Source organism: Protopterus annectens, chromosome 1.part0 (assembly GCF_019279795.1).
Source record: "Protopterus annectens isolate FY-2018-M chromosome 1.part0, PAN1.0, whole genome shotgun sequence".
NCBI classification, from domain to species: Eukaryota; Metazoa; Chordata; order Ceratodontiformes; family Protopteridae; genus Protopterus; species Protopterus annectens.
Genome location: NC_056725.1, coordinates 835,226,362 through 835,246,600, shown reverse-complemented (window position 1 = coordinate 835,246,600; position 20,239 = coordinate 835,226,362). Strand labels below are relative to the sequence as shown.

General features: G+C 41.0%; 1 protein-coding gene across 2 annotated transcripts in view; it reads left to right on the top strand.

The window, feature by feature from the left end:
- Positions 1 to 20,239, top strand: part of LOC122794945 (calcium homeostasis modulator protein 5-like) — a 597,094-nt gene that overhangs the window by 160,678 nt on the left and 416,177 nt on the right. The window contains exon 1 of one of the 2 annotated variants that reach the window (XM_044063542.1): positions 9,537 to 10,265. The exons of the other annotated variant lie outside the window; for it this stretch is intronic. Within the exon in view, the coding sequence (XP_043919477.1) occupies positions 9,705 to 10,265 (561 nt within the window). The 5' untranslated portion in view covers positions 9,537 to 9,704. Of the gene's footprint in view, positions 1 to 9,536; positions 10,266 to 20,239 lie in introns of those variants that run through there. 2 annotated transcript variants of the gene reach the window in all.

The window sequence follows — 20,239 nt, the reverse complement described above, 5'->3', positions numbered from 1 at the left end:
TCCAGATTTCTTCTGATAAGAGGTCTTAGTTCAAAATATCTAGATAAGCATGAAATAAATGTGGGACAAAGGCTCAAAAAGGAACATATTTTAAATTATGTAAATGAGAGAGAAGAATCTGAGTGCATACTGTAATGTTTATTTTTTTAATAGCAACGAGTTATTAAGAATAAGCAAGACTGAAATGTGATGCATAAAACATTTTTAAGTAATATCATTATAAAACTCTTCAGTTCATATTGATGCCTCACACTCTACCTTGCATTTAAAAGGTTATGCTCACATCATTGCATTTTGTTTGTATTAAACACATTCAGTTTACCCCTTATGACTGTAACAGCTTGTTGTTTTCACATGAGCAATTTTATATTTTTGGATCTATATGCAAATACTTATTGTAGACTTAGCTTGACAATTTCTGAGGTTGTTCATCCACAAAAGTATTTCAGTGGGTTCACAAAGAGTGTACCCAGTACATTAGGGAACCAGTAGAGTTGACAGAATTACAAATGGGTATATATATATATATATATATATATATATATATATATATATATATATATATATATATATATACAGTAGTTAAATTGAACAAATACAGCTTATAACATTTGAGTTATATTAACATTAAGCAGGTCATTTAGCCAGGCAACTTTTTTCCTGGTTACCCTTGTGAAAGGCTGGCTTTAATAACATCCCCCTCAGACAACTTGTATTCTTTCTAAAATCAGTTACATAATACAATGTCAGTTATATCTTTTGGCTTTTCCCAGTTAGGGTCCACCAATGATCACCAGTACACTAATGATTGGCAGTGGATTTTTACAGTGTCATGTTGTCAGTCCAGCACCCAACCTTCAAAGTAGGAACACTCACACCTGCCTGCATGTCTTTAACATTCACTCAACCACAAGGAGGACATGCAGACTCCACACAGAAGGCACTCCATATGAGAATCAAACCAAACCTCTTGCTGTGAGGCAACAATGCTAACTGCTGCACCACCACAGCCTACATAATACAATGTGTTTTTCAATACTTGAAATAAGTTTTGTCTAAAGAAGCTCTCACACATATAACTTTCTGAAGAAACTGAAACTTAATTAACCATTTATAAGCCAATCCAACTGATATCTAGTAAATAGTTTAATTCTAAAACGTAATACTCTTAGCATTTTTTTCTAGTACCAGTTCTCATGTATATGTGATTTAAGTTTTCAAAGAATTACTGTATATACTGCACCAATTCTTGCTTACAGGAGAAGATCCCTGTCTGTTCTGTATTAACATATACTACAGTAAGTTTGAAACATTAGGTGAAGGAACTATTTTACATCAAAAATATATAGTTCTTAAAAATAAGTAAATAAGTATGTAAACACAACAATTTTTACAGAAAGTCCAATCTCTAAGCACAATAATGCCCTACAGGATGTGTGTTAATTTGTAATTAACGACCTTCCAGGGAGGTGCAGGCCCTAACACACACCCTGTTGGGCATCATTGCTGGAGGGCGACAGTAGAAGGGTCCAAGAGTGCTTGAAGAATGGTCCTAGCAAAGCCTGACCGAGATCTAAAGGAGGAATCTTGCTTGTAGTGCTTTGTAAAATATGTAGAGATGGCCAAGTTGCTGGTTCTAGAATACTTCTAGAATCCAACCCATTCCAAAAAGCCATAAATGAAGCCAGGGCCCTAGTAGAGTGTGCCTTGAGCCTGCCTGGAAAAGTTATTTTGTGATGAGAGTAACAAAAGGTAACAGCCCGAGAAACAACCATTTGGAAATAATCTGCTTTGACAGAGATTGTCCTTTCTTCTTACCTTCATAAGAAATGAATGACTGATTGGACATTCTTAAAGATTTTGTTCTGTCATGATAGTACCCCAGTTGTCTATGAACATCCTAGGTATGAATTAGCTTTTCTCCCTCATTTTTTGGGTTCAGGGAAGAGAACAAAATGGATAGTTTGGCTTAAAGTAACCTTGGATATCACTTTATGTATAAAAGGAGGATTAGTTTTCAAGGAATCCCTATAACTGTGGAAAATAAGGTAAGGTTGACTTATCATAAGAGCTTGCAGTTCAGCTGCTCTTCTTGCAGAGGCCAGAGCAACTAGTAAAGCTGTCTTCCATGTTAAGAACCTCAGGTCAGCCCGATGAGCTTGTTCAAATGAAGCAAATGTTAACCTCTCTAACTCAAAATGAAGATACAAGGAGGAGCCACCTGTTTTCTTCAAGGTCTCTAATGCAATATCCCTTTCAACAACATTTTGACATGAAAATACATTGAAAGAGGGGTATACATGGGCAGACATGCTGAAACAGCCAATGAATTAACTTTAATAGAGCAGTAAGATAGGCCAGTGAAAAGTGACTCACACAATTATTGTAAAACTAGAGAAACACTATGTCTGAATGGGTGGTGGTTATGTTAACGGCACCAACTAGAATACCTTTTTCATTTGCTAATATATGATTTTCTAGAATCAAGCTTTCGTGCCTCCATTAGTACCTGATGCACATCCTCAGTAAACAGGTGCCTAAAAGGTATTAAGTCCCCATCATCCAGGCAGTCAGTTGACGTTGTTTAGGGTCAGGATGTTGTTTTTGAATGAGTAAATCCAGTCTGTGAGGAAGTTTGTGGTAATTTCCCCTGGTCAACTCCAAAAGAAGGAAAAAACACTGTTGGCTGGGCCAGAAGGGAGCTACCACAATGATCTTGTGAGATTCCATCTCAGTCTTCAGAAGTACCCTAAATATCAGTAAAAAGGTGGAAAAGCATGCAGGAAAATACTTGTCCAAGGAAGAGAAAAGGTGTCTTTCACAACTTCTTGCATGAAGTCCTGAAGCAGAATTTTTCCCAGCTGATTATTCAGAGAGGAGGCAGGTAGATATTCTTGAGGAACTCCCCACAGATGGTTCAAATCTTGGAAGAAACCCTGATCTAGTTTCCATTCCTGAGGTTCTACCCTTGTCCTGCTCAGCTTGTCTGCCACACAATTTTGCTCTGACAGCATTAGGATATCTGTAGAGTGAGACTGTGTTGTAAAGCTATATCCCATGCTAACATGGATAGTCTGCACAGGGGATATGACCTGGTCCCACTTTACTTCTTTACGGACCACATCACTATGGTACTGTCTCTATCACCTTGTGGAGATCCTGTGAAGCAAAGGTGATTCAAAAAGTTGAGTGCCTTGATAAGAGCAAGCGTCTCTTTTATGTTTATGTGCTTGAGTCTGTCTTTGTTGTCCCAGATAACTTGCACCTTTATCTCCATTGACACTGCTTCTCAAGCAAAGTCTGAGGTGTTTGTGATGACTGAATGCTTTGGAGCAGGAGGGGAGAAGAAGAGACCTTAATTCAGAGATATTTGATGCCTCCACCAAGTGATTTCTCTTCTATCTTTTCAGATTCCAGTTCTGAGATTTGTCACACATTCCAGAACTGGAATCTGAAAAGATAAGAGGTGCTGGTGCTTGGACCAAAGATACTTCAGATACCATTGCATCTTTCTTCTTGTTAGAGGTATCATGAGAATCATAAACGTCATGAGACATTGAATCCTGAGGCATTTGTTTGCAGACTGAAGTCTGAGTTGAAAACCCCTGGAATAAATATAAATTTATTTTTCCTGTGGAATAAAAGCTCTTTGTACTGAGGTATCTACCAGACATTCCAAGAAGACAATTCTGTGTGGTGGAATCAATAAAGACTTTTGAATGTTCTCTTGAAATCCTAGCCTATGTAAATCGCTCACCCAAGGGAGACATTCCTGATACTTTGAAAAAGACTCTGCATAGATAAGCAGTCGTCTAAATATGTAAAAATGTGAATACCCTGTAGACTGCAATGGGTTATAATAGGAGCTAGACACTTTGCGAATACTTTCTCAGGAGTGAATAGCCCAAAGGGTAAGGCAGAGAACTGATAATGTGAGTCAGACACATAAAACCATAGGAAACATATGAAGTCTGGATGAATAAGAATGTGATGCTAAGCATCTTTTAAATCTAATGTTACTAAAAACTCAAATGAGGAAGAAGGGGTAGCAGGTTGTGAAGTGAAAGCATTTTGAACTTGGCCACCATCACACATTGGTTTAGAAAAGAAAGGTCCGGACCTTGTCTCCAAGCATTTTCTTTCTTTGGCACCAAAACATTCTTGAACGAAAGCTTTTTCCTACCCGGGAAGGAGGAACTGTTTCTGTAAGCTCCTGAAATGGCATGAGCTGTAGGACAGGACAGAACACAGGGATTTGGCCTGGTGGATGTGGAATCATTCCTTGAAAGGGAGGAATTTCTTCTCACTGCCATATGTAACCCTACTGAATCAGTGTCAGAACCTATGTGTCTGAACTGTCCATTGTCACGGAGAGAAATAGAAATTCAGACTTTCAGGAAGGGATGATGGACTGCCAGGGTAGGAGAGGGGAAAAAGGTTCCTTATATAATAATTTTGCCCTATTTGACTGTCTTTTATTCTGGGCGGTGGGGCTCCTGCTTACTTTTTGGAACTGCCTTGCCATTATGTCTTTTTAAATGTCTGCTTACCAGCATTTGTCTGAGACTGTTTACTTTGTTTCTTGTCAAAGGTGAGAGAGGAAGCTGAAAATCCCTTGGAAAATTTGGAAGAGGAGGGCTAAAAATCAGAGACATTCCCTGTATCAGCTTATCCCTCTCGTCACATTTAATAACCTCTACAGCGGTGTGCCAAAAAATAAATTTCTAATCCAAAGGAGAATTTAAAATCTCATTTTTCATCTTCTGTGAGAGTCTGACAGTACAGCCTGGCAAACCTCCTCAACTCAGTACCATTGGCAACAGCCCTGGATGCAATAACTACAGAGTCAGACATATTTTAAATAACGAGTAGTGACCTGAGAAATTGAAGAAGCTAAACCACACAAAGCAAAATCTTCCTCACAGCAGGGAAACGCAGATAAAAAACTATTCATACTTTCTCAGTTAGTCAGAATGCGCTAACATATGAGCCTGATAATTCAGAATTCTAAAAATTAAAGTTGCAGAAGCATATGCTTTTTTCCCAGACTTGTCAATTGTTTTCATATACTTGTTAGAAGCAGCATATTGATTAACTAAAGTTATAGCTGCTGTGTCAGGTCTGGGATGAGTGCATAAAATTTTGAAAGACTGATGAACTTTGTACATTTTATCTGCTTTCTTAGGTGCAAGCGGGTTGTCTCTGTGTGACAAACACAGCCCCCAGTGCTGACAATACTGGGGGTGGGAAGAAGTTCTGGGAATTCCACATTTCATAGTATTTTCTGACGGACTGAGAAACTTAAGTGTTCTCCCGCTGAAAAGACTGGCACATTCTGGAAATTGTCTCACAGAGAGAGAATCCTTGACAGGGAGATTCATATAACATGCTCTCCTCTGAGACTGAATCAGAAGTCTGAGGAGAACCTGTATCTTTCCATCACATTCCTTTCTAGATGCAATTTCTTGAATCCCTTCAAGAAAAAGCAATTTCTTTTATTTTACCAGAAACCACCTGTTAAGAATGGTCAAGACCCTGAGTCAGGCTTAATAAACTACTCCTGTCCAGTGAAACTGTTGCAAGAGAAGATATGTTTCATTTTATGTTTCTTTTTGATAGGAAATTGGGACAAACAGGATTATTAATGGCAGCAACAACTTCCCCTGGGATGGGCACAACATTCTGGCTGAGCAGAGGGCACCTTTCCTACCCCTTCTCCCAGCACCAAAAAAGTGTCTCTCCCTTGCCCATTGTGGGGATCACAACAACTGTAGAGAATGTGGCTAACTCTTTACTCCATAGAGGCTATATAGATAACTCTACAGGGAATTGGGAAAAAAGATGAGTGGTCTGAGGGACCAGCTTTGGCCACAGCAGCCATCCACCTGCAGCTGAGGCAAATTGCAAGTCTGATCTGGTAGCAAATGCTGTTTAGTTAACTTATTACTTTTGTGGGTGGAAAAAGAACTGACTGTGGGACTGGTAGTTTGTTCCATGGTCAAGCCAAAAATGGTTCTTCTTTAATGAGGAAAACTAAGCAGAACAAGCCACTAAAATTTAGAATGTAGTTAGAAGTAAATTTTACCAGTAAAAACACACTCCAATACACTTTACCAGCCACCAAAAAGTCATTTAAACACAGTTTCAATTGTTTCAGAATGTTCAAATCAACTTTCAAACTGTCAAAAACAAAAGTGCATTCCCATTTAAAAGCACAGTAAAGTCATGTGATAGTCAATAAAAAAAACATATTCCTATCATAACATATACTTTCCATAAGAGAACAGTAAGATTATAAGTGATGTATAATGTTTGGAACTGGGGAGTATGTCAGCATGGTTTGTGATATAAAATACCTACAACTAAGATTGTGTTGGTGTGGTTTGTTTTCATTTATATAAATGTATGACTGCCTATGTCCTAAGTAATTGTTTAATAATGATGTTTCTTGTTTAAAAAAAGGCAGGAATTAAATGATTTATGTATGTTGCTTAGGTTATATGATATATAGCAATATATGTGAATCATAATGTTTGTAAATGTGAACTTGTTAATACAGTTTGATTTCTCTTATGAAAGTGTAAATTTGCCTATGTCACAAGTGATAATTCAATAAAGGCATTTAAAATTAAATATTAAAAATAATATGCAGAAGGTCTTTTTCCCCCAAAGGAATTTATCTGTCCAGCAACAGAATAGCACAAGCTGACAACTGTTGATACTCAAAACCCATCAGAGAAGCACTCTTTTCTGCATCAGGGAAGCTCTGAAGGGCTTGGTACCCAAACCTGTCTTTTAGTCAGCTCAGCTCGAGATAACTAATGGTTTGGGTGCATGAAAGGTGCCCTGAAGCTTTGAAAGCTGGCAGGCTGTTATATCCTATGCAGGATATAACCCCTATAGCTAAGGGTGCTGTCTGTAGTAGTGATCAGTATGAAGAACATCAATTTTAAATCATGCTATCATGTTTACCAACATGTAGAGGGATTAAAAACCTTAAGTGGGTTAGAAGTAGAAGAAATAATGATATATTTTATATTTATCATTTTCTGGTAACTTTATTGTGCATTCAGCTACTAACTTCCTGTGCTAAATGTCCAATGTGTTATGTACTTCCAAAACTGAAATGCATTTACGATGCCTAAAAAGAAAAGAAAAAACAAAAAAGGGCTACTTACTCAATCCCATCCTAAACTCAGGTACTAAACCCATTATTTTTTTAAGATTTAGAATTGATATAATATAATTACAAGTAAAACAGAATTTGATTTAAATGCAAATAGTTAAGAATCATAACACTGACATTAAAATTGAGCAGGCCTTCAGGTTGTTAGTTTGTATTGGTGTGGCTGCAACCTTAAGATAGTCTTTGTGGATGGCTGAGGTGCAAAGGGGGTTAAAGACATTGGTGTGGCTTCAACCTTAAGATAGTCTTTGTGCATGGTTGAGGTGCAAAGGGGGTTAAAGACATATGTGAATGTGTGAAAACAGTGATTGCTTTTCAGTTTAACTTTGTGGCTTGTTTTCCACATGCTATAGCACAGTTTATGAGGCCACAATATAGCTAATGGCATAACTGCAATACAGTAGAATAGTGTTTGTGACTGACTACATGTAAATGACATAATCAAAATGACTAATCATCAAGGTTATTTGGCCATGAGTACTGGTGTCTCAGGTGAAAGTTTCACAAGTACTGATTATTTGGCCGTGAGTACTGGTGTCTCAGGTGAAAGTTTCACAAGTACTGATAAAGCACTTTAGTACTGAAGCCTTATTGTTTTATTTATCTAGTATTAGTGAAGTCTGTTTTAGTGATGGAACCTGACTTGTTGGTGGTCATTTACTGAGCAGGGTGTAGTAAATGTTACGTGATGATACTGGCTAGACAAGTATCTGATTTGAATAAGCAGTACAGGCTTGTTACAGCACAGCAATATAAGTAAATGCCACGTTGTATGGCATGTTAGTTGCAAGATTCTTCATGTAATGTGAAAATTGGACATGCAAAAGTAAATGTAGTTACTGCATGTTAAGTGTGCAGTGCATATGGGGATGGGATAGTACCATTGTGAATGTATAATGAAGAAATCTAAAATTCTTGGCTACATGTCTGTAGGTACACAGACAACACATGCATAACCTTCATCCAAGAAATTGTGACAAAACATAAAGTAACAAAACTGCTCACATTAAAAGTTAATAGAATAAAATATATTAACATGAACTTTCTGTGAAATGGGAACTTTCGCAGTATAATATCTGGCATTATTTACTGAAAGTAATCTTCACAGCTTAAGCAGTAAATTTGATTAAGACTGAAAACACACACACACACACACACTTTAAAATGTTATGCTTTTCTACAATGTCGCCTGAAGGACTTGTCACTGAGAGAGCGAGACTAATGTTTCTATTTAAAAGATAAGTGCACATACAGCGCCATGCCTCTCAATTGCTTTTATTTAGACATACCGCTATGATTTCATTAAACTTAAGACATTACGTAGCTTTTTCTAAACTTTATTTTTTCTAACTTTAGTTATAAAAATATACGTGCTCAAGAGTTCAGTTGGGTATCTATTAAATAACTAAAATAAGTATAGTTATAGCCATAGCTCTCAACTTCCATCTCCAAAATGAGGAACACTAGCCCTCATAATGTGGCACAAATGGGCAAAATGTGGAACATGTACTAATGGCTTACTAACAACTTCAGCTAGGAAGGTCATGGGATGGTTAAAATATGCTGATTTTACTTATAAAGAAGATCTTTTAATGAATTAATATGATTTATTTCCATTTGCCATGGATTTCACTTAAAAAAAATTCCCAACACTGAATGTGTTACGGACCCTTTCAATGTGGAACATGACCTTTTTAAGACCCCAAATGAGGTACGTTCCTCGTAATGAGGTACAGTTGAGAGGCATATAGCTTCTTTATCACGAATCACGAGATCATCTAGTATTTCAATACAAGAATGTACAAATTCAATACAATTCAAAGTGCTTGTTTTGGAACATCTGCTTTCATGTTTTAAAGGCCATCGATGATGTTAACGACGGTTCAAGTGTGTTAAAAGTACTGCAATAGACACAGTTCATGCTATGCTGTATTCCTTTTGTCCCATAGTAACAGAAAACGCACTACAGTAAAGCATTCGTGTTACAACTGTTTAACTCTCGTCAAACTAATTATTGTAATCAACCCCAAGGTTTCTGCCGCGCTTTTTCACTAATACTCGGTAGGCAGTGCTGCTGCGTAAGTTGATGGGGACACATTCCGTTCAGATTTACGGCCGCAGTGTGTTTCTTCGGCCTATATGCCCACCCTGAGTTCCTCGGGGTTTTGTCGGGGAATCTGCTTTCCTCTCAAAAGGCAGGCAGTTACCGAACTAACAATGTCAAAGTCTCAAAGATGGCGCGTAGTGTGCATCCTGAAAAAGGGCAAGCGTCACGCTACATGATATACAAAAACGCGGGAAGAGGACCCTGAGTGTCTTTTTAGTGAAATTTCGAACTTTTTACATAGCCCATACCCCAGTCATATTATCGTAGTCAGCCACGTGGACATACAACTATCTTTAGGCTCTTACCGAACTATTCTTTGTCTTTCTGACACAAAAAGTAATTTTCCGTCGTGTAGCGAACTATTCTTTGTCTTTCTGACACAAAAAGTAATTTTCCGTCGTGTTACTGGGGATGACATTTAACTTGAAAAGTATGGACGCGCTACAGGCAATTGTGAAATTCTTGACTGAGCAGAAAACGACAATTGGATATAGTGTTTTAGCAGTGCTGACTTATGGGGGGCAGCGTCTTTTTTCTGTCTTTGCCTTCAAATGTCCGTGCAGCAGCCAGAATCTAAACTATGGACTTGTCTTTTTATTTGTTCCAGCTTTGGTGTTACTTATTATAAGTGTATACTTTGACTGCAGGACCTGGATACTGTCCATGGGCTGTTGCCTCAATCCTTCCAAGCGGTGCCCTTATGGTAGCTACTTAAATTGCCTCTGTATTTTGGTGAAAGCCACAGGAAGTGCTTTCATAGCTCCTTTGATCTGGCTCTGTGCGGCCCTACTCAATGGTACATTTTATGAGTGTGCTCTGAGTGGGCTTGAAAATGATGCCTACAGAACACACCTCTGTCAGAATAAGCCACCCTCATGTAAAGAAGATATTTACAGAGTGCCCTGTGAAATAACAAGCATGAATGCATCAGACAGTGAGGATATTCACCTAATACTCCGAGCACAGTCTCAGGTAAGAATGTGGAAGTGTTCCTATACCTGTTTCATGTCACTTGGTTTTTCTATAATAAACAAAATGCTTCTTAAAAAGTTGCAGGTTGCGTCTACTAATTGTTATTAATTTATAACGTAAGGACCTGTTTCACCATAACAAGAGCGTCTTACTCATACCTCTCATCTATACATGTATCCATTTTAAAGCTTGATTTACCCTTTCACGGGATGTACATATTTTCTAGCTTGATTTACCACTTCACATAATTTTCTGACCCCTCCCCCATTATACACAATTGAGAAGTTGTTTAGCAAACAGAAACCAAGTTGCAAGGACTAACACATAATAGTATCACCAAGAATTCCTTACCAAGGGAGTTCCAGTAGATGCTATGGTGGTGGCGTCTGCCACCCAGCAAGATGTGGCAGAGGCGTCTACGTCTATCCATCCCCCTAACAAGGTGTCCAGGAGCATGGATAGGTACGGGAAGTGTACCCTGACATCAGCGACATTTACCTTGAGGTCGCTGAATTATTTGTGTCATTTTACGAGGCTCCAAAGGGATCTCATTAAGGAGTTAGGGGATACCCTTTTGGGTAACGTGCCTGAGGCATTGACGCAGTCTGTCAATGCCCAGCTGTCTACCCTTTCGTCTATTATTAACTCGTCCATGAGGCTCATATCATATGCAGCCGAAGGGGCGAGTAGGGCAGCAAGTTCGGGCGTAGCCCTTAGGAGGCAAGCCTGGATGTGCTTGTATCACTTTGCGGAGGCTTTCAATTCTTCTTTCACAGAAGCTCCAATCGACGGGTCCTCTCTTTTTGGACCCAAGGTGAAAGACACACTCACTAGATGCGAGCAGGAGGGCAAGACTTTGTCTGCCGTTGGGGCCCGTTTTTCGCTCCCTTCGAGACCTTATCCCAAGGCTCAGAGGGGAGGAAAGATGTGGTTCAGGAAGTCCCAAAAGTCTTTCCCTGCCCATCAAAGTGACTCCCCTCACAGAGGCAGAGGAGGGGGGAACTATTCTGGAAGACGTCGCCCTAGAGGCGGCGGAGGCCCCCACAACACAGGAGACACAAATCTTTTCGTGTTTCCTCCTTCCAGCATCCCTGAGGGACGGCCTGACTGTGCGTCTCCGGAGCCAGTCGGCGGTCGATTTTCAGAGCATCCAAGGGCCTGGGGTTCCATCACCCAGGATCAGTGGGTGCTTCGTATCATCGCCGGAGGTTACACCATTCCCTTTATCTGTCCCCCTCCACCTTCAGGGAGAATCCCAGACGTGCCACCCAGTCAGCGGGATCAAGCAGCTATAGAGGTCACAAAGCTGCTCAAAAAGGGAGTCATCCAGCCAGTCCCCGCAGACCAGACCGGATTAGGAACTTACTCAAGGTTATTTTTGGTGCCCAAAAAAACAGGGGACTTGAGACCCATCCTGGACCTCAGCCACCTAAACCGTTTCATAAAAAAGTCCAAGTTCCGGATGTTACAGTCCATTTTCCCATTGCTGGAAAAAGGAGTATGGATGTGCTCCATCGATCTCAAGGACGCTTACTATCATATCAAGATAAACCGAGCGTCCAGGATTCACTTACGCTTCCGCCTGGGAACCAGTCACTTCCAGTTCCGGGCCCTGCCCTTTTGGTCTCACCACAGCCCCCAGGGTGTTTACCAAATGTCTGGCAGTGGTGACGGCTCACCTGAGACGTCTGGGATTCCAGGTGTTTCCGTATCTAGACAACTGGCTCCTCTCCACCCCCACCAGGCATCTCCTCACTCTAGCCGTGTGTGCCACCATCCAGTTGGGTCATTTGTTAGGAATCACATTCAACTGGGAAAAGTCTGTATTGCTGCCATCACAGCGTGTTGCCTTTATAGGTGCAGAGCTAGACTCTGTAGAGATGCCAGCATTTCTACCAACAGAGAGGATAAGGATATTACAAGACCAAGTACTAGCCTTGCTGCCCCGACGGAAGGCCCCAGCCAGGATGATCCTTCAGCTTTTAGGATCGATGGCTGCCTCCATTCTTCTAGTCCCTCTGGCAAGACTGCACATGCGAGTTCTTCAGTGGCTCCTGTCGACCCAGTGGTCATACCAAGAACTGCCGCTATCCCACCCGATTCTCCTTACAGAATCCTGCCGGCGGGATCTTCGGTGGTGGCTCCTCCCTTCCAACCTGAACCAAGGGAGGTCATTCTGCCCCCCCCTCCTGTTGCCACAGTGACCACGGACGCCTCCCGGATAGGGTGGGGGGGCATTATCTGGGCAAGACAGTCCAAGGCACGTGGCAGGATTACGAAACCCACTTACACATCAATGTGCTGGAAATGAGGGCAGTACTCCTAGTCTTGCAGGCACTGCACACCTCTCTTCCCAAGGGTACCATCACGGTTTTCTCAGACAATATGTCAGTGGTTTGGTACCTAAACAAACAGGGAGGAACCAGGTCTTACCCCCTTTGCAGGGAAGCCCTGAGAGTGTGGCAATGGGCGATCGCTTCCCAGAGGTTTCTGGTAGCTATGCACATCCCAGGGAAGTCCAGTGTGATAGCAGATAGGCTGAGCAGAGTTATTCTGATGCCTCACGAGTGGTCCCTAAACAACCAAGTAGCGGCTCGCATTTTCTCCAAGTGGGGTTTTCCCTGCTGCGACCTTTTCGCCAGCCCCTGGAATGCGAAGTGCAGCAACTTTTTCTCCCTGATTCCTCCTCCACGGGAGTCACCCAGGGACGCTCTAGTCCACAATTGGCCCTCCGGTCTACTCTACGCCTTCCCTCCGGTCCCTCTACTACCAAAGGTGATTCAGAAGGCGACCCACTTGGGAAGCAGCATGATTCTGATCGCTCCACACTGGCCCCGCCAAGTTTGGTTTCCCTTCCTCCGGAAGTATGCGGCGGAGGGTCCTTGGATTCTGGATCCAATTCCAGACCTCCTGACCTTGCAGTTGGGTCAGCCCCATCCTTCTCTGCGGACTCTCAAGCTAGTGGCTTGGTTGCTCCACTTCCGACTTTAGTCAGCATATCCTCTCGCCGCAGGTGGTCCGGATCCTGTCCTCTTCCCACAAGGCCTCCACTAAGGAGTTATATTCCAATAAATGGAAGAGGTTTGCCGTTTGGGCCCAGCGGCACAACCTTGACCCTCTGACAGCCCCGGTTTCGGCAATACTAGATTTTCTGGCAACACTTTTTCAATAGGGTTCCGCTGTCTCCACACTTAAAGTACAATTGGCAGCTATTTCTAACTACCATGTTGCCTTTGAGCCCTCGCTCATGAGTCATAAATTGTGCAAGGCTTTCTTCAAGGGAGCTTGGTTACTTCGCCCCCCGGTGTCACAACCTGTATTGCCATGGGATCTCAGTGTGTTTCTAGGAGCCTTGACGTCTCCTCCCTTCGAGCCGGCGGCCACTTGTGACATAAAGTTCTTATCTTGGAAGACCGCCTTCTTGGTAGCTATTACATCAGCCAGAAGGGTTTCAGAGATTCAAGCCCTCTCTGTCAAAGCTCCTTATCTGATCTTTCATAAAGATAGAGTCTCCCTACGGTTGAACCCGTCATTCCTTCCTAAGGTTTCTTCTGCTCTTTGTCTGCAACAATCTATAGAGCTACCAGTTTTCTTTCCAAATTTTTCCGGCGAAGCAGAATACAGACTTCATCAGTTGGATGTGCATAGACAACTGAGGTTTTACCTAGACAGGACACAACAGCACAGGAAGTCAGACCAGTTGTTTGTGGCCTTTGCGGACAACAGAATTGGCAAAGCAGTAACTTAAGTCCACTATTGCCAGATGGATCAGGGATTCTATTTCATTTATTTATACATCAACAGGGAGGGACCTTCCATTTCCAGCTAGAGCTCATTCTACTAGGGCCATGGCAACTTCAGTGGCCTTCCACGCCAGACTGTCTGTGGATGAAATATGTGCGGCAGCCACTTGGGCTTCTCCACATACCGTTATTTCTGATTACAAATTAGATGTGGCGTCCAGGGATCGGGTGTCCTTTGGTTCCACAGTGCTCAGGAGTGTCTTCCAGTGAGCCTCCCAGGATAAAGGTGCTAGGGACGCTGTCCCATCTGTCAAGAATGTAGATAGGATCTCACTTCATCTTTTAGTTATGTACTTACCATAATGATAGATGTATGTGATCCATCTCGCCTACATTCTTACATACCCGCCCTCCTTCCCACTATTTATTGGATCTGGAAGAAACTCTGTTGTTGAGGTTTCCAGGAAGTATTATTTGTCCTCTCCTGCCTTTGTTTTTCTGGGTGGTTTGGTGCTTGTGGATGAGTTTTTTGTGGGGCAAACAAGATCTGGGGGTTTGAGCGTGGTGCATCCTGGGATAGGGGGTTGGCCCAGCCAATAAGAGACTTCGTGCTTTAATATAGGCCGAGTCGGAGCCGATTCTCGGCTCCGAGCCCATCTGTCAAGAATGTAGGCGAGATGGATCCCATACATCTATCGTTATGGTAAGTACATAACTAAAAGTTAAGAACTGTGCATTCAGAAGAGACATGTTTAAATTATAATTATAAAAGAAGACTTTGCTTTGCAACAAAAAGAGTATTCTCATGTATAAAGATGCACAGAAAATGCTCTTTTGTTGCAAAGCGAATGTTTGGGGGAAAAATGCCCATGGTTTTTAAATGTGTTGTGTATAGACAGGGTTTATTTTAGAGTCATTGTGGCCCAATAAGTTTAAGAGTCAAGTGCTCCCGGTTGGATTAACAGAGCTGGGAGTCCAGGAATTAAAAGTATTAGGTTAATATGTGTTTAAAAATCCAAATGACAGTTCTTTACACAAAATTAAAAGTTTCAGGTACATGAAAATGATTATCCATGTCAAATTTCCTGTTATATATGGATTTATGGCTTCAAGACTGATAATCTAACTGCAGTAATTGAATGTCATTTGGTATAGAGATATGTTCCAGAAATCAGTTTGAATATATATCTCAGTGAGGCTAGACTAAACCTCCTTTGTCCTCTGCCTTAATTCATTGGCTATTATATCGGTATACTATGCTTGAAATTAATAACTACATCTGCATAAATGAAGAAATTGATTTTCTTTCATGAGTTTTGTTTTGGAAATAATGGAGTCTCAACAAATATTTAAAGTGCCCCAGTTCAGACTTCATGCAGCACATATGTCTATAAGCATGAGCCAAAGCTTTGAACTGCAGTTCATCAAGTCTGTAGTAGAAAATAACATATTTTGTAAGGTGTACAAAAGCAAAAAATATGTTCAAAAAGTGTTCACAATGTTGAACAGAAATATGAAGATAAGTAGTTACCACTAACAGTTCCAAATTATTACTGTTGAAATGAAAATATATTATACTGTGAAATAAAACAAATGCATCCAAAGCATGAAGACAGGAATGAAGTTCGTCAGTCTTTTAGTAAGAAATACTAAGAATTAATGAGTAGACTATAGAATTTAACCTAGATTCAGGCTCGAAGTGTAATATTTTGTATGAAATTCTTTAAAGATTTGCAGTCAGATTACTCTGTACAGAGAGCTGTATGCAAATTGTAAGCTATTTCTGGCAATTGGGCATTAGCTCTATGTCAGAAACAGCCGATGTGAATTTAAATATAAATTCAGTGATCTTGTCAAAATCAAAGCACGTGTTGTTTGGCTTGGGAAACACTAGGGATGGTAAAATAAATTTGCACAGTAAAAGCAAATACTGCATATGCAGAGAATCAAGTAAGCAGTCACAGAGACATTTTAGATATGGTACAAAACCATAGCAGTGATGTCTTAAATGACTAGGATGATTTGTTTATAGACTTGGGAGGTTTGGTACGAGAATATTACATAAATAAGATATGATGCTTGACACTTGTAGGAAAGTACCAGTTATTCTCAGAAGTAAAAGATAACATGAAAAATGTGACTGGAAAGCTTACGTTTCATTAAGAAACAATGAAAGCTAATAGGTGGTCACTGTTGTAAAGAAAAATAAGATTCACATTTGTATTAATCTACAAGATCAGAATAAGATGATTAAAATGTCAACATTTATTTTATTTATTTATTTATATTTGTTGACCGGGACTGTCCGACTGGATGTAGGTCCATTTTGTGCGGAGGCCCAGGGAGAAAAGCTCCACAGTTAAAATAAACAGACAGTAGTTACATTGGATTACATAGCGATTAACAATTTAAATAGCAATTACTTACAACATATTTACAGATGAAGAACATAGTACATCAGTAGACAACTAGAATCTTTATCTGAGAAGTACATAACAGACATTAACAGATGTTACAATAAGAAGTTCCTGCTGTATAATAAGTACTAGGCTTATGAGCATCTGAGCTTGCTATAATCAAGGTAGTTAGTGGAGTGGAAAGAAAGGTAGTGGTTGGATGGGGTGGGTGATATTAGAGTGGGAGTTGCAAGGGCATAGTTAGCATGATTTTAGGTGTGCTTTTAGTAAAGTTTTGAAGTGGGTGCATGATGGTATGGAGGTAATTGTGGGTGGGAGGGAGTTCCATAATTTGGCTATGGTGCAGGAGAATAGTGCTTCACCAGCAGAGTTATTGGCTTTAGTGATCTGCAAGTGATTTTTGTTGCTGGATCTTAGTAGTCTGGTGGTGTGATAGGGTTGGAGTAGATTCTGAAGGGATGGGGCATTTAATGGATGGTTTACTAGTTTGTGGGCGAGTGAGAGTTGATACCATTGAAGGAGGTGAGGGAGTTCAAGCCAGCCCAGTTCAGCAAGTGAGAGACAGTGGTGACTATGGTAGGATGCCCCTGTGGCGAATTTGGTGATTTTGTTGTAGCAGGTCTCTAGCTTGTTTAGATTGCATTGCCTTAGGTTGGTATATATTAGAGAGGCATAAAGTAGGGTGGAGATAAGGTGGGAATTTGCTATTGAAATCTTTGCTGCTTTGGTGAGAAGTTGCTTATTTCTGTATAATGCTCATATTTTTTTGTGGACTTTTTTTATGGTCATGTTTATGTGAATGTCACATTTTAGTTTATTGTCTATTTCCACTCCTAGCAATTTGGTGTGTTCAGTTGGGTATATAGTGGTGTTGTCTTTTGCTGTGATGTTAAAGTGAGAGTTGTTTTGAGTATGTTTGGTTGGTTGGAAGATGAGTAGTTTAGTTTTGTTTGGGTTGAGTATTAATTGGGCATCGGATAACCAAGTTTCAACAGAGGAAAAGGCTTCGTGTGTGACTTTTTGCAGTTTGGGTAGGGACTGGGCTGAGCAGATGATGGCTGAGTCATCTGCGTATTGTATGAGTGTGCCATGTTTGGTGGCAGAGGCTAGATTATTGGTGAAAACAGAGAAAAGAAGGGGTCCAAGGATGGATACTTGGGGAACCCCTATGGAGACAGGTAGTTGGAGTGATATGTCATTCTGCCATACAACGGATTGTTGGCGTCAGACAGGTAACTCTGAAACCAGTTGGTGACTGATTGTGAGAGGGATAGGTTTGAGGACAGAGATAGGTTGTTTGCGTGGGACCATGTCAAATGCTTTAGATAGGTCTAAGAAAGTAGCAGAGGAGAGATAGCCATTGTTTTTATGCTGAAGGATAGTGTTAGTAAAGGAGAGTAAGGCAGTGGTGGTGCTACGGTTTGGTTGGAAACCATGCTGAGTATTGGAAAGGAGGTTGTTAGTAAGGAGGTAGTCTGAGACCTGAGAGTGTATGCATCTCTCTAGTATTTTGGAGAGTGGAGAGAGAATAGCTATGGGGTGGTAATTGGTTAGTTCTGTGGAGGGTCCGCCTTTGTGGAGGGGAATTTTATGTGATACTTTCCACAGTGTGGGAATGTAACTTTCTGACAGAGATCGGTTAATCAAGATGGATACTGGGTAGACCAGAGCATCAGTTGCGATTTGTAGGTATTCGCTTGGGAGGTTTTCTGCTGCTAATTTGGTGGGCTTAAGTTTAGTTAAGAGTTTTTTTATGTTGGAGGTAGGTACAGGAGAAAAAGAGAAGGCAGTGGGGAGATTACTAATTGAAGATGTGGGTTGGAGGGGAGGGGGGTTTTGTTGTTTAGCTAGTGATAGTATGGTTTGTGTGAAGTGTGTGTTGAATGAGGTAGCAGTATTTTCTGAGGAGTGAGGGATGTTAGGAGGAGGGGGACTGACTTTACCTGAGTGGGGGATGGAGTTTATGGAGGACCATAATTGTTTGGGGCTGTGTTGGGAGGAGTCTAGGGCAGACTGGTAGTATTGGAATTTGTCCTGTTTTATTAGCTTTTTGACTCTATTGTGTAGTTCTAGGAATTTCTGTCTAGTTGAGGAGGTTTTGGTTTTGCGCCAGTGCTCCCAGGCTTTATCCCTGTTTTTCATTCCTGACTTAGTGGTTTTCTGTAGCCATGGGGAGGGTTGTGCTTTGATTCTGGAAAGTCTTATGGGGGCATGGTAATTAAGGATGCTCAGGAAGGTAGTATTAAAAAATTCAACTGCGTCATCAAGACTGAGGTACTTTAGAGGATGCCAGTTACATTCTTTGAGGGATGAGAAGAATGTGAGTCAGTTAAAGTTTAGTTTTTTACGTATTTGACAGTAGATGACAGATTTAGCTTGGTATAGGTATTTTTTGATTAGGAATGCTTGGGAGTGATCACTGAGGCTATCTGATAAGCAGCCTGTTATATATGACAGGGGGCCCTTACTTACTAGTATCCAATCCAGGGTAGCTGGAGTTTTTATTTATCCTGGTTGGCGACTGGACTAGTTGGGTGAAGCCATGAAGGTTTACATGATGAGTTGGATGGTTGCCAGAACAGGATTGCCAGTCAATATTGAAATCACCTAAAATGCTAGTTTCTTGGGGGAGATGGTGGGTAGACCAGCTGAGGAGGTTTTCTAGTGGAGGGATGTTTTGGCCAGGTGGGAAGTAGCATCCAATTATGTTGATGGTTTTGTTTTGTTTTATTTTGAGGTTGGTATATAGTATTTCTTCATTGCCTATTTGTGGATCTGATGATTTTAAGATCTGGATGTTTAGATGCTTTTTAAATATTATAGCTACACCACCTCCTTTCTTGTTTAGCCGGTCTACTCTTAGTATGCTATAACCTGTAGGGAGTATTTGCTCACTGGTAATGTGAGGTTTTAGCCAGGTTTCTGTCAGGATGACTATATCTGGGGAGTACAAGTCTGTGGTGGCATGGAGTTCATGGACTTTGTTGGATATACTTCTGATATTTAGGCTTAGTAGAAGGGAGTCACTTGGCTTTCTATTGGCTGTAATATGGGAGAAGTTGTGGTTTCTAGTCTGATTATGACGATTGGGATTGGAGATGGTAGGGCCAGGGTTGGGGTGGATGTCTCCACTTAGGGCTAGTTTTGATATGCATGAGGTTATTAGTTTTCTCAGTTTTTGAATGTATTTGTTTATAAGGGAAACTTTATGATTGTGCTCTGTGGATAATAGGTATGGTGGGAGGGTTACTATGTTAAGTTGTAGGGATGCTTTATGTTTGAGTAATATAGTTGGTAGAATATGTGGGGGGTGCATAGGGAAGGTTCTTGAGTTGATGGGAGGGGAGCTGAGTGAGGGTGAGACATGAGTGTTGGCGAGAGTAGTAGTACAGTGGTAGTGGTTGAGTTGGGGAATAATGGTGCTTTGGTAGGATGTAAGATATGCAAGGAGAGTGCATGCAGTGAGCATAGGTAAGGTATGCTTGTACATGTTAGTTGAGGAGGTGTGATAGTAGTGGGAAGATGGAGGAGGTAGAGTTAGCGCTGTGATTAGCTATTGGAAAGATGGGAGGGGTTTGCGAGTGTAATAAAGGTGGGACCACTGGGGCGGGAGGGAATAGGGGGCAGGGTGGGGAGCAAAGCAGGTAGAGACCCTGTTAGTTGCTCTTATGAGGGGGCTGGAACATTACTTGTTGTTCATACTTAAAGGAAGTGATATTAAGAATGGCAAAAGCTAAGTTTTTTTATGTACTAGATGCAAATGAGAATTTCTGACAGTATTGGTATTCTAAACAGTTACTGCTCATGTAATTAT